The sequence below is a fragment of the Hipposideros armiger genome, unplaced genomic scaffold, assembly GCF_001890085.2.
Source record: "Hipposideros armiger isolate ML-2016 unplaced genomic scaffold, ASM189008v1 scaffold_64, whole genome shotgun sequence".
Lineage (NCBI taxonomy): Eukaryota > Metazoa > Chordata > Mammalia > Chiroptera > Hipposideridae > Hipposideros > Hipposideros armiger.
Window position 1 is genome coordinate 656,612 of NW_017731414.1, and position 14,171 is coordinate 670,782.

Consider the following 14,171-nt stretch of genomic DNA (forward strand, 5'->3'; position numbering starts at 1 on the left):
AAAAAATTCCTGATGAACAAAATATCAAAATCTTAATAAAAACAGTATCTGGCCCTGATTTGCATATTCCTCTCACTTGCCTCACTGTGTTTAAAACTGCGATATGTCATTCATTGTGGATTTTTCTGCACTGATTTTGATTTTTAAAAATATTGCATTAAATTATTTGTCCTTTTACCACAACTTAGAAAATATTTTTATCTTTATTGCTGGGTGTTTTTTGGTGACTTCCTCCAAACCCCCCAACCCCCAACCCCACCTCCACTAAATGTTGTGCCCCAGGACAATATCTCAGCTGCCTCCCTCTTCCACCCGCCCTGGGTTCCCGCTTCTGCCCATTCACGCTGCAGCCCCTGCGCCGGCCTCCAGGGGGCGCTGCTTTCCTGCTCATGCTCAGCCGAGGCATCTCCTACCAGGCTGAATGTTATTCGGTTTATTAACACCTCCCCGCCTGGATTTTTCTTCTGTAAGGTCGGAATGATAATGTTAAGCGTGCGGGGATGGCAGAGGAGGTATGGAAATCCCCTGGCTTAGGCCTCAGCACCTACTCAACACAAAATAATCATTACTCTTCCCTAAGACCAGAGAAGGAAGAATATTTTACACTTTTACTATGGAGAATTTTAAACTCACAAAAATAAGCAGTAATGTATAATGAGTCCCCAGCCCTAGCCTCCACTGCTATCATCCCCTGGCCAACCCCTACCCATCCACCTTGCCATTTGGGATTATTATATGTAAGCAAATCCCAGACACCCTACATATCTAATCATTCTGTCAATATTTTATTATGTGTCTCCAAAAGATAAAGATTCTTTAATAAAACCCAACCACAATACCATTATCACACTTTCAAAACTGTGCCAAGAATCCTTTAATACTCACAGATTCCAAGGTGGCCGACAAATGCGCTTGACGGTCAGCTCAGTTTGGGCTAATTGTTGAATTTCTCTGAAGCTGATTTTCATCATCCGTTAAACCTGGGTAGCAAACTGAAGTCCCCAGGTCACTGGGAGTATTGGAGACAGTATGTATATTTGCACCTGAAACTTAAGAGTTACTCAGCATTTAGCAACATGATTATAGTAACATGATTATGTAACATGATAGCAGTGGTTCTGAATCAGGGGGTGGAGGTGGGAACTCTGCTCCCCAGTGGACAGTGGACAATGTTGAGAGTGGTGATGCTATCGGCATCTAGTGGGTGGAGACCAGGGACGCTGCTCAAAATCCTACAGTGCACAGGACAGTCCCACCCCAGAGGATGGTCCGGGGCCTAAATGTCAGTGCCGAGGTTGGGAAACCCTGCTCTAGAGAATTACGTTTCCTTAATGCCTGCTGGAACATGGACACAGGAGGTTTATTCCTGACTCTGCCACTTGTTGAGTGAGCCTGGTAATAATAGTAATCAATCATGGCCAACATTTTGTGGGCCTTTCGTATGACCCAGGTGTGGTGCTAGGCCCATTATACACCTGCATTTCATTCTCTTACCATCCCAAGAGATTGCTGAGGAAACAAGTTCAGAGAGGCCCACACAAGGGTTTCATCTCTCTGGACCTCCTTTCTGCATCCATGGGACAGGGTCATAATATCCGCTCTCGGGTTGTTGTGCGGACTGCCGATGCCAAATGCCAACCAGCTGGCACCTCATAGACCCTCAACAAATGGCATCTGCTATGTTGACTGTATTAGCCTGGCACATAACAGTTAACCACCAAGTTTGGTTAAGTGCCCAGTTTAGCCGGGGCCTGAGATCCACACAATTTCTTTCATTATTCCAGTTGCTGGGGGAATTGGCAGGGAGACACCTGCCAATTACCAAGGACAAAAGTTACTAGGATTGCCGGGGGCTTGCTTTCCGGCCAGCTCTGAGCCCAAGAAACTTTTTTTTCTTCTCCAACCTACTTCCCCAGAGGATTCTAAATTGGCCCTTCCACCAGTAGCAAGAGTTAGAGGGAGGCTGGAACTCCCAAGAACCACCAGAAGGCAGTTGCTGCAAGGGGCTTCTGTCTTTTCCAAGGAAGCCCAGTTCTGCTTGTCTGCAGTGGCAAACAGGAATCGAGAAGGATGGGTAGTTGTAGGTGAGTCTGTTGATGTGACAATTATTTACTGAGCACCTACTATGTTTCAGGCATGCCAACCTTGGCAGACAAGATCCTCATACTTGTAAAAGTCACATTTTCTTGGGAGCGACAAGCAGTAAACCAGCAAAGAAGAAATGTCAGCTGATGGTGAGTATCTACTGTGCTGAGAATTAAAGTAGGATGATGGCATCAGAGTGATTTGGGGGTGGGGGGATCATTGAGTAATGAGATGGTCAAGGAGAGCCTCTCAGGAGGTGGCATTTAAGTTGAAATGTGAAAGACATTACAGGGTCAAGGATAGAGCATTCATGGCATGTGCAAAGGCCCTGAGGCTAAAATGAATTGGCTATGTTAGACCAGAGGCATTGTTCTGCCCCCCTGGTAAACATGGGCATTGTCTGGAAATAGTTTTGATTGTCATAACTTGGAGTGGAGGGTCGTCTGCTCCTGGAATCCAGTGGGTCAAAGCCAGGATGCTCCCCAGCATCCTACAGTGACAGGACAGCTCCCACTGCAAAGAATGAGCCAGTCCCAAATGTCAGCATGCTGAGATTGGAAAAGTCTGGGCTAGAGGAATAGAAAGAAAGCCTCATGTGAATGTGAAGGCCAAAACCTTCTGATCTTCTTATGAATGTCAGAAGGTGGTAACATGGCCATGCACTCGAGTGGGGTCACATCCAAGGGATGTACTGGGGACTCAGAGACATGGGGAAAGGAACAGAGATTTCAGGAGAGGCAAATTCAAGGTCACCAGACTGATGAGGATAAGGCCTAGATTGATGCTGAGGTCTGGGTGGGGTTTGCAGGGTTTGGCTAAACCAGAGGGTCTGGGTGGATTGTGGGAAGGTGGCTGGATGGCCAGGCTGGCTTTGGGGATCTCTGCAGGAGAGGGGCCAGACCAGTACTCGCTCCCTGACTGCGTTTCCAAGCTAGTGAGAAAGTTTTCACTCTGAGCCTTAGTTTCCTAATCCATAAAATGGTGACAGTCAACTCTATATCACAATACTTATCAGGTCTGTGCAGGAAAGGACTAGCTCAGCAGGCCTGGGTTGTCCACACCCTGCACGTGAAAGTTTTGGCTGTTGCTCAGCTCCTTTAAGCCCTGGAAATATTCTGCCTAATAAGAGGGTCTTTGTTTACCTGGGGGCCTTGGGACATGCCAGGTAATCTATGCTAACACTGTGACTTATAGTGGGGACATTGATATCAACTGAACCTCTGGGGGGGCTGGAAACTGAGATCAGCCATGTCTTTGTGACCAACACCCAATAAAAACCCTGAACACCAAGGCTCAGGTGAACTTCCCTGGTTGGCGGTACACCATGTGTGTTGTCATACGTCGTTTCTATGAGCATTAAATGCCGTCCACAAGACTCCACTGGGAGGGGACCACCGGAAGCTCATGCCTGGTTTCTCATGGATGCCACCCCATGCATTTAATCTGTATCGTGTGTGTGTGTGTGTGTGTGTGTGTGTCCCCGCCTCGAAGAGGCCCTCACCAACCACCCAATGAGCAAACACTGCTTATTAATCTTTTTCATGAAGCCAATGTTGGAGTAATCTTACATTTAAGGTCTCCCTTCAGTTCACTCTGTTTTAGTAATAAAACATTTGCAAAAGGAAGGGGACATCAAAGAGACATTGAGTGTAGCTGTTTTGTTGAGGAGAGGCATCTTGGAGCTCTTAAAGACCACCAGGAATGCATCCTTTCTGTTATTTTCTAGCATTTAAAATTAAAACAAAACATTTAAAATGGTCAGCATAAAGTTATATAAAAACTTGTACAGATGGTCCCTGATGGTATGACTTACATTTTTTGACTTGATGATGGTGCGAAAGTGATATGCATTCAGTAGAAACCGTATTTCACATGTTGAATTTTGATCTTTTCCCAGGCTAGCGATATGTGGTGCGATACTCCTTATGCTAGGCAGCGGCAGGAAGCCACCGCTGCCAGTCAGTCAGTCATGTGATCCTTAGCGCAGACAACAGATACTCTGCAGTGTGGTATTAAGTGCATTTTGACTTAAAATATTTTCAATATACAATAGGTTTATTCGACTCATAAGTCAAGTGAAAAGCAGGTTGCCCTTCCAATCAAGGCCTCTAACCAGCAGTTCTCAACCTTTCACAGGGGTCGCCTAAGACCATCGGAAAACACATATTTTCAATGGTCTTAGGAACCGAGACACCACTCCTCTAACCGTCTCCAGGCCCACATGCAGATACGCCCACATATGAGTACCCAGCGACCCCTGTGAAAGGGTCATTTGACCCCCAAAGGGGTCGCGACCCACAGGTTGAGAACCGCTGCTCTCAACTCTCTACCCAAAGCCAACCACTGTTAATCTGTAACCTTTCGTTGTAAGAAACCATAACTGTGAGTAGAACAGCTCTCCCAAACCCCGTGAGTCCTAGTGAATGCTCGACTGAAGGTGGTCTTAGGGACCCCTGAATGACAGGGTCTTTCCTGGGCAGACAAAACAGGGAAGGGAAGTTGAGGCAGAGAAGGAAAAGATACGAAAAAGCTCAAACTATTTGTTTGAACGGATACCACTATTTATTGAGTGTCTGCATGTAAAGTGGGGACTTACAGGCCTATCTCCCAAATGCCTATGCACGTTTTTTTATCGTGGACATTTGGACGTTCATCTTGATTTTCAGGGATGTTGTGCTTTTTTACATGTTGCACCCAAGGTGAGTGCCTCGCTCTCCTCCCCTTAGCCCACCTCTGAGTGGGACACCATCTCACAGACGATGCAGCTGATGCCTGGGGAGAGAGGCTACTTGCTTGAATCCTTCAGGAAGGCGATGGAGGAGCCGGCATTCCCACCAGACCCATGGACGCCGAGGTATACCTCCCTCCTATCGGTGGTTTGTTAATATTGACGGGTGGGCCGGCAGGTCTTAGATCACCAGGCCATTTTTCAATTAGGTCTAATCCTGAGAAGGTCTTTCCCTGGTCTTACAGCCCATGTTTTTTATTATTTTTTTCCCAGCTTTAATGAGGTATAATAGACATATAACATTGTGTAAGTTTAAGGTGTTTAAGTTTGAGGCACTTGTATATTACAAAATGGTTACCATCATAAGTTAATGAACACCTCTATCATGTCATATAATTACCATCTACTCTCTCAGCAAATTTCAAGTATATCTTACAGTAGTGTTAACTAGAGTCATCATGCTATACCTTAGAGTCCCTGAACTTATTCATCTTATAATTCGAAGTTTGTAACCTTCAACGAAAATCTGCCCATTTCTCCCACCTCCCCACCCTCCAGCCCTGGTAACCACCATTCTACTCTGTTTCTATGAGTTTGGCTTTTTTATATCCCACATATAAATGAGATCATACAGGATTTGTCTTTTTCTGTCTGCCTTATTTCACTTAGCATAATGCCCTCAAGGTCCACCCATGTTGTTGCAACTGGTGTTTTATTATTATTATTATTATTATTATTATTGTTGTTGTTGTTATTATTTCAAAGAGCACTTCTCAGTTTGATGTGGCAGATTTCTAACTGCCCCTGGAGACTTGCTAAGCTCCCTTTTTATGAAAGAGAGTCATCCTTGGGATCCAGGCCTCCTGCAGGCGAGGACATCTAGCTAGAGTCAATTTAATGCTGGCTTCTCAGTTTCTCAGCACCACTGACATCTGGGGACAGATAATTCTCTGTGGCAGGGACTGTCCTGTGCACTGTGGGATGTTGAGCAGCATCCCTGGGCCCCACCCACTAGATGCAAATATCTCTCCCTCCCCCAGTCGTGACAACCAAAATGTCTCCAGACATTGCAAGTGTCCCTTAGGGAGCAGCATGGTCTCCAGCTGAGAACTGCTGGTTTAAATAGTACAGACCTCATTGGAAGGTTCAGTGAGAGCAGAATTGGGTGGGGAGTTCCACCAAGTGTTCATCCTTCTGGCCTGCCCTGCCAGGGCTAGGCATGGCTCCCAGCATCCCACAGCCTCCCTTTGCACACCTGGACCCAGGCTCAACTTTCATGGAGCCCCAGGGGACCCAGGTGTTCGAGAGGCTGGTTGGTCCCCGGGGCCCAATGCTGAGCGCCAAGAAACCGCAGTTGCTGTGGCGACCGCTGAGCTCTTAGGGCAAGGAGCTGGTTGGTTGAGAGGCAAGAGTCTCCGGTGCCTGGAGTAGCCAACACCCAAGGGCCTTGGCTGGGCAACCACTGTCCAACATCCCCCGGTTAGTGTTTGCAAACCAAGTGGAGCAGTGTGGAGCAGTTTATTCAGCTCTCCAGGGATGCTGGAGATGGCAGGGCTGCAGGTCACCGAGGGGACCTTGGAGGGTGAGATGGGCATCCCACTCCAGATGGTCCTGCCCAGCTGGCCTCTCAGGAAGGACACCAAGTCACTGGTGTGAGGTGTCTGAGACGTAGGCCCTTCCCCAAGGAAGGATTTTCCAGGTGGGTGGGCGGCATGAGTGTGGGTCCCCTTAGCCCAGGCACCTGCCGGCGGCTTCTCCAGGGTCAGGTAGGCCCCCTCCCAGCACCTCCATCCAGCAGTGTGGCCATCTTCATCAGCTCCACGGTCTCAGGTAAGGGGCAGGGAAGGGCTTTTAGAGGCAAATGGGTGCTCTTGGGGGGGTGCCAGGGCAATGGGCATGGCTTATAGGGTCCTCCAAGAGACCTGGATGTGAATGCAACCTGGCCAGTGACCCATGTGGGAACTGGTGAGGGGAAGCCTCCAAGACCCTCTGTTTCCTCTTCTTCTTCGATAATCCAGACTGAGAGCCTGACTTGATAGACTTACTGTAAGTGGCAAAAGATATTGCAACGAATATTTATGATGAACACAGCACCTAGTAGGCTTAAAAAGTGCCAGGGTCTTCCCACGGCTACAAGGCCCTGCATGGCTGGACTCTGCTCACCTCCCCAACTTTATCTCATAGGACCTTTCCCTCACCCACGTGTTGTAGTCACGCTGGGCTCTGGCAGGTCCTGGAACCCATGAAGCCCCAGGCCCCAAAAGCTGTCGTTATTTAATTTATGTATTTGTTCAATGCCTGGCCCTCCCATCAGTTTGCAAGCTCTGTGAGGGCAAAAACTACATCGAGTGGTGTGCTGGCAAATGTTTAATAACCTGTTCTCCAAAAATTAAAAAATTAAAAACCCCCCAAAACGTAAAACACCTGATTTGTACTGTCTGCCAATTTCCGTCGTGTAAATCTTCCCACCATAGTCAATTTCGAGATGCCAATGTGACTTCATAAACATGGTGGCCCACCACCCTGTACTATTTTGCTGCTACAAAAGCAATAGCAGTAAACAGAAAGAGCAGAGCTTATGGCCAACTATAGTATTATAAAATAACAGAATTCATGAGTTTTGAGCATTTGCGATCTGTGCTTTTACAATAATGTATTCCATTGTAGGTTCAGATCATTTAATTTTTCGTAGTGTCTGTGTCAACAACTGGCTCACAATATTCATGGAGATATAGCCGTCAGCTCTCCCAAGCAGCAGGGGCCAGCTCTGGCATCCGCATTATTTGTATATTTCTCATTTGCCATTGTGTCCTTGATCTTAGCAGTGTCTATACCTAAAGCAACTTCCCAGTTGATATTTTGTGGACAAATGTAAATAACCTGTGGAATTTATAAGAGAGGCAGGGGAAGGGATGGGGGGACAGATCCGCAATGGGCATCTGTGGCAGCTCCCATGGCAGGACCTGGACAGCTTCTTTGTCCTAGCGGCTTTGGGATGTTTTCAAGGACACTAACATGACCTCCCCCTGGCCATGTGGAGAAAACAAATTCTTCAAAACTTACGTTGTACTAGGTGCTTTGACTTGTAAGATTCAGTGGTTTAATCAACATTTGTTGAGCACCTGGGTTGAGTGCTGAGAACTTAGTAATGGCCAAGACAAGAAGAGGTTCTTGATTCTGGGGAGCTCATAGCCCTGCAGAGCACCTCATTTTACAGAGGGGGAAACTGAGGCCAGCCTGACACTTGGCACAAGGCCACACAGTGAAGTCAGTGGTGGAGAAGGTCTTAGAATCCAGGTTGACCCTGGGTAGGGCTACCAGGTCAGGTTTAGCAAAAACCAAAAACCAAAACAACAACAAAACCAGGACATCCTGTTAAATTTCATTTCAGATAAACCACGAATAATCCCTTTCTATAAGTATATCCCAAATAGTATACAAAAGGAACATACTTATGCTAACGAGTGATTTGTTGTTTATCTCACATGCAGCTTGAACTGGGTTTATCAGATACACAAACGTATCCAAATATTGCGTGGAATGGGACACACGCCAACAAATAATTTGTTGCTTCTCTGAAGTGTAAATTGAACAGGGTTTGTCTAAAATATAAATTTATCCAAATAATGTGTGGAATGGGATATACTTATGCTCTCAAGTTATTCATTGTTTATCAGAAACACAAATTTAATGAGCGCCCTGTATTTTATCTGGCAACCCTACCCCAGGGCAACCAACCACCCTGGTTAGCTGGGCACTAAGTGTTTCCTGGGATGTGGGATTTTTAGTGCTGACACAGGGAAAATCTCAGGCAATCTAGATGGCTGGTCTCCTCAGGTTTACCTCATGTTTTTGTATCATTTGATTTGCTGTGAAGGGCCCCAGCCTGAGTAGAGGGTGAATGAAGCTAAGAGCAGAGCCACGGGTCAGGGAAGAGGTCTGGGTTCTTCTGTCTAACACCCCCCATGGCATTCCTTGCAGATATGGATGCAGAGAGAGAGGCTCTGCAGATCACTGCGTACCCCGAAGTGCAGACCTTCTGCCAGAAGCATGGCCTGATGTTTGAGGTAATCTCCTGCGCACTCCTCACGGCCTCAGTTTCCTCTGCCCGGAAATTAGGAACTAGGGCATGCCACCCAGGCAGTCACATAGGTCCCTAGCTCAGAGGGACTTCATGCTTGGTTTAATGCTTTTCTGCTGAACCTTGAAATTCATAATGATTTTTCAACAAGAGACCCACATTTTCTTTTTGCAGTGGACCCTTCATGTTCTGTAGCTGATCCTGGCAATGGGCCGGGGAGATACAAGTCCTCTGAAAAGGCAGGTGGAGGGATTTTTGCTGTGGTTAGCACAGGCCGTATGACACAATGCTAGGAGCAGACGCCCTGGCACCTGTTCCTTGTGCATGTCACTTTTTTGTTATTTCCTGCCTTCCTGGCCTTCCCTGCACTGGGGCAGCTTCAGGGGAGGCTAAGAAGGTTGTGGGATATGCCGGGTGGGCGTTGAGGTGGGGGTGCACCTTTTTCTGGAGTGCTGAAGGTGTACCTGTTGCACACAGTAAACACAGGCCCCAAACAGTCTCCTACAGCTCTCATACCAACCCTCTGTGGGGATGTCACTGCCCGCATGTTTTGATGTGGAAGCCAACAAACCATCTTTGGAGTCTCGGCTTCAATGGATGCTGCCTCCTTGCCATTTATGACAGCAATTCGAAGGCCCCTGGGTTATGAGACTCACCATCGTTGACATTATTACTGAGAAAGAAGCAGTGCTGGGAATTCGACTCTGCCTGCCATTGAGCATGAGACACAGCTCAATGGCAGAAGCATTAAAAAGGAAAACCTATGAGCTGAGAACTAATGAAACGCCTATGCTCACCCTTTAATGTCACGGTGCCAACTATGTGACAGACAGCACTGTAAACACCTTCAACTCAAAGACAGGGAGACAGTAGCCCAGAGAGAGGAAGGCTCTTGCCCAAGGCTGGTAGCTGACCCGTTTTCCTCCTCTCTTTCTTCTTGCAGTCACATTCAGTACTGTGGACCTTTCACCCTATGCTCTAGTTCATTAGAAATTGATATGCCTTTCCCTCTGGGTGAAAGAATTTAAGGGGGTAGGGACTGTTCTGAGTCCCACTCTCCCTGCTTCCTCACCCCAGCCTTCCATGGGCTCAGCTTCGCTGCTTGAATTGAGCCATTCTGCCCGGCCTCCCTCTGGTTAGCAGGCAAAAATGGACCGCAAGCGTGCGGTTGCCAAGGAGACTTTGCCACAGCTGATTTTGGCCAAATTAAACGCCCTCCTTTGCAAAGAAAGCTCTGCAAACAAGTGTGGACATGTCCTTGCTTTAAAAGGAACAGTTTCAAAATGCCCAAGGTCTTAAAAATACTTTCAAAAATGTTTTTAAGTAAACTTTGATTTTGGAATTTAGGTTTACAGGAAAGTTGCAGGTGGTACAGAGTTCCCATATACCCCATACCCAGCTTTTTTTCCCGAATGTGAACATCTTACATTATTAAGGTGCATTCGTACAACTAAGAAATTGACACTGGTATGTTGTTATTAACTAGCCTCCTGATGTTATCCAGATATCACCAGTTCTTTCTGGTCTAGAACCCTGTCCAGGGAACCCCATTGCATTTAGTCGTCACATCTCCCCAGTCTCCTCCGGTCTGGGACGGCTGCTTGGTCTTTCCTGGTTGCTCATGACCTTGGCATTCTTGGGGAGCACTGGCCTGGTATCCTGCAGGATGCCCCAATCTAGGTCTGCCTGATATTTTTTTCATGATTACACCGGGGTTATGGGCTTCATTCAAGTTCTTTTAATCCAGACATCCCCCTTTGGGGAGAGGCTGTCAAAAATTATTGAAAGGAACTTTATGTTTTTGCCGAAGGGAATTGAAAACTCACCCATCCTGCAACCTCCCTGACAAAACCATACTTGTAATCTCTAGGTTGTTGATCTGAGGTGGGGTATTCGGAACACGGAGGCCACTGACCACATGACCACAGAACTCTGCTTGGAGGAGCTTGACCGGTGTCGGAAAACATCCCTAGGGCCAGCTTTTGTTGTGAGTGTCTCGGGAGGGATGGGATCATTCTTACTTCTTCTAGCACCACGATATGGCCCCTGCTTCCTAGCCAGACCTACCAGTGGAGGGACACAGGTGGCATTTCTGCTATCATACCCAATCTCAATAGCCAGCCCATGGCAGACATTGCTAATCGTTCACAGCACTTTTTCTGCAGAGCTAGCTGGGATCTAGACATTAGCAGTCAAGTGGAAGCGGCAGGTGAGTTGGAGAGCAGTGTTGCAGCCCACCCCAGCTTTCCTACCGCATCTACTTTGTCTGAAACGTTGGGACCTTGGAAAACCAAGGAGAAGGTGGAAACCCACAGGGTATTTGGAATTTTTTTCTCCCATGTGCCCCATGGTATTGGGAGCAGACTCTGTGGTCCCTTCTGGAGCCTGCCTCCGGGGCAAACTTTCTCTGACCCTAGATGAGGTCAATTTTTACGTGGTCTTCTCCCCTCCCCTCCCAACTATACCCCTTTTCTTGCCAAAACAACCCCCAGCTCACAAGAAACTGTTTGGGCTTTGAATGACAAATGATATTCCAGAGTTTTGATTTATTACACCACCAAGATACATCAAGAACTATGACAGAAATCCTACAGCAGGAATCAGCAAACTGCAGCCCATGGGGCAAACCCAGCCCACTGCCCATTTTCATAAATATAACTTTGGTGTTATGTAGCCACGCCCCTTCCTTTACATATGGCCCATGGCTGCTTTCCAGCTACAACTGCGGAGCTGAGCAGGTGGGACAGAAGCTGTCTGGCCTGCAAACCTGAAAATATTGGCTCTCTGGCCCTTGATAGAAAAGGTTTGCTGATTCCTGTCTTGGAAAGTAAAGAGGGGGAAAAGCCCAGAAGGCATCTTTTTCCCAACACACCTTAATCACAAAGAAGCTTTGAGCAGTTCCCAATAAAGAGAAAAATCCTCTGAACCTTTCCTGGAGATAAGAATGTAGAGTGTAGGAGAGGATGGTCCCGTTATAAAAGCTCTTTTCTAGGAAAATAAGGAGAACTAGGTAAGGCCGGTTTGGCCTCAGTTTTGCACTGCCCAGTGTGGTAGCCATGAACCACATGTGGCAATTTAAAGTTAAATTAATGAAAATCAAGTAGAAATAAAATTTCAGTTCCTCAGTCCTACTAGCCACATTGCAATGGCAAGGGGCCACCATAATGGATGGCACAGATGAGCACATGTTCAGAGATATGAGAAGTTCTAGTGCCGCCTGAGAGATTAGGCATCCCTAAAAGACACAAAGGTCTGGGCAGGGTGTGTGAGAAACTTTCTTTATTATATATTAAGTTTGTTTTTTAAAGATTTTATTGGGGAATTGGGGAAGGGGGACAGTGTTGGGGAATTGGGGAAGAGGAACAGCCAAGTTGTCCTTCATCCTAGCTGTGGAGGGCACAGCCAGCTCAGCTCCAAGTCCAGTCGCCATCCGGCCACCCGTCGGCAACTTGCAGCCGCTCAGCTCAAGGTGCCATGTTCAATCTTAGTTGTAGGCGGGCGTAGCCCACCATCCCATGCGGGAGTTGAGCAGGCAACCTTGTTGTTAGGAACACGTGCTCTCACCAGCTGAGTCATCCTACCGCCTATTGGCAGCTCAGCGGCAGCTCAGCTCAGGCGCAGCTCACTGGCCCACATAGGAATCAAATCAGTGACCCTGTTGCTCAGAGCCTGAGCTCTTAACCAACTGAACCATATTAAGTTTTATCTATACAATCGGGATTGCATTTTCATTATTTGGCTCTCAACTTTTCTTGGTATGTTGGCACTACTTTTTTTCTTTTTCTCTTTTTCCCCCAGTTTTCTTGAGATATAACTAACGTACAGCACTGTATGTGCTTAAGGTATACAGCATAATGACTTGACTTACATATACTGTGAAATGACTACTATAGTAAGTTTAGTTGATATCCATCATCTCATGTGGATTAAAAGAAAAAAAGAGATAGAGGGGGAGAGAAAGGAAAGAATGTTTTCTTCTTTGTGATGAAAACTCTCAGGATGTATTTTTTAGCAACTTTCTAATATCTCATACAGCAGTGTTCACTACAGTCATATACATTACATCCCCAGGACTCATGTATCTTGTAACTGGAGGTTTGTACCTTTGAACCACTCAATTTTAATTATTATTGCTTTAAACTACATCCTAACATTTGGAAGGCCCTACGCTCCTGTTTGTGCATCTCCCTCACAAATTATTTTTTCCCCAGTCTTCTCATTTAGTTTTCCAAATGAGCCTGATGGCTGATCATTTTGTTAAGTTTCAAAGAAAAAGAAACCCTCAAAGAAAAAAGAGAGATGGGAGAAAAAGAACTCCAGGGGGAATTCGATTTTGCAACCCAAACTGCCGGCAGCAAAAAGCGCAATGCAGCTTCCAGGTGACATGGGGGACAGGAGGATGATCTCTGAGCTTCCCCTAGGCCTCACTGGCCCAGGGACCTTGCTTGTCTTTCCAGAAAGGCTCACTGGGTGGCCGGTGACCTCTACCCACTTCCTGTTTTTCTCCTGTACCAAGCATCTCCCCTCTGTTGTCTGAGAGTCATGGCTTCATTCTCCTTCAGTGGCTCTGATCTGGAGGGCTTTCTATGAAAATCAGAGCTGCGCTGGAGGCCCTTGGAGAGCCTTCTCTCTGGTAAATAAGCCATTAGGACGTGTGGCAGGGGACTGCTCCCCAAGCACTTCCTTCTCACGGCCTTGGGTCTCTTGGGCCACCTGAAGCTCCAGCGTCTCTTGATGACTCCTTGATCTCCTTTCTTTCTTTCCAGCTCTTCCTGCTCCCCTTGCTCTGGCCCCACAGACATAAGCATTTAAAAAAAAATTTTTTTTAACCATCTTCCTGTCTCCTTAAGATCGCTGGTCTGTGGTTGGCTGGCGACTCCTTTTTCAACTTCTCTTGTTCTGTTGAGGCTGTCACTGCTGGGAAGGCCCCAGGAGGGAGAATATCGTCCTCTTCAACACCCTGTCATCACAGATTCCGTTTATCCAAGTTTTCCTGGTACACATCCCTGGCGTGTTCTGGAACAACCTAATGAAGAGGGGAAGGGGTGCTTGCTTCCATTTTATAATGAGGAAACTCAAGACTTTGAGCCCAATGTCCTAGGCCTAATTCTGTTGTGTTCCAGTTTGTACTTTCTCCAAATGTGTTAGGACAGAGAGAGGGCCTTGTTCTTGGCACTGGAACCAAAACATTAGGGCCTCGCCACACCCTACCAAATCTTGCCTTTGGGAGTGCCTTGTCTTTCTCCACTGCTGCCTCCTTGTTAGTGTTTCAGCATC

General features: G+C 46.9%; 1 protein-coding gene across 3 annotated transcripts in view; it reads left to right on the top strand.

The window, feature by feature from the left end:
* The first annotated feature begins 1,902 nt into the window (after positions 1-1,902).
* NWD1 (NACHT and WD repeat domain containing 1) overlaps positions 1,903-14,171 on the top strand; it is a 64,298-nt gene continuing 52,029 nt past the window's right edge. Inside the window, exons 1-4 of one of the 3 annotated variants that reach the window (XM_019642017.1) lie at positions 1,903-2,234; positions 4,785-4,939; positions 8,795-8,880; positions 10,765-10,881. In XM_019642017.1, coding sequence (XP_019497562.1) covers positions 8,797-8,880; positions 10,765-10,881 — 201 coding nt within the window. In that variant the 5' untranslated portion in view covers positions 1,903-2,234; positions 4,785-4,939; positions 8,795-8,796. The remainder of the gene's footprint in view (positions 2,235-4,784; positions 4,940-8,794; positions 8,881-10,764; positions 10,882-14,171) is intronic. The other 2 variants (XM_019642014.1, XM_019642015.1) reach the window with 2 other exon arrangements.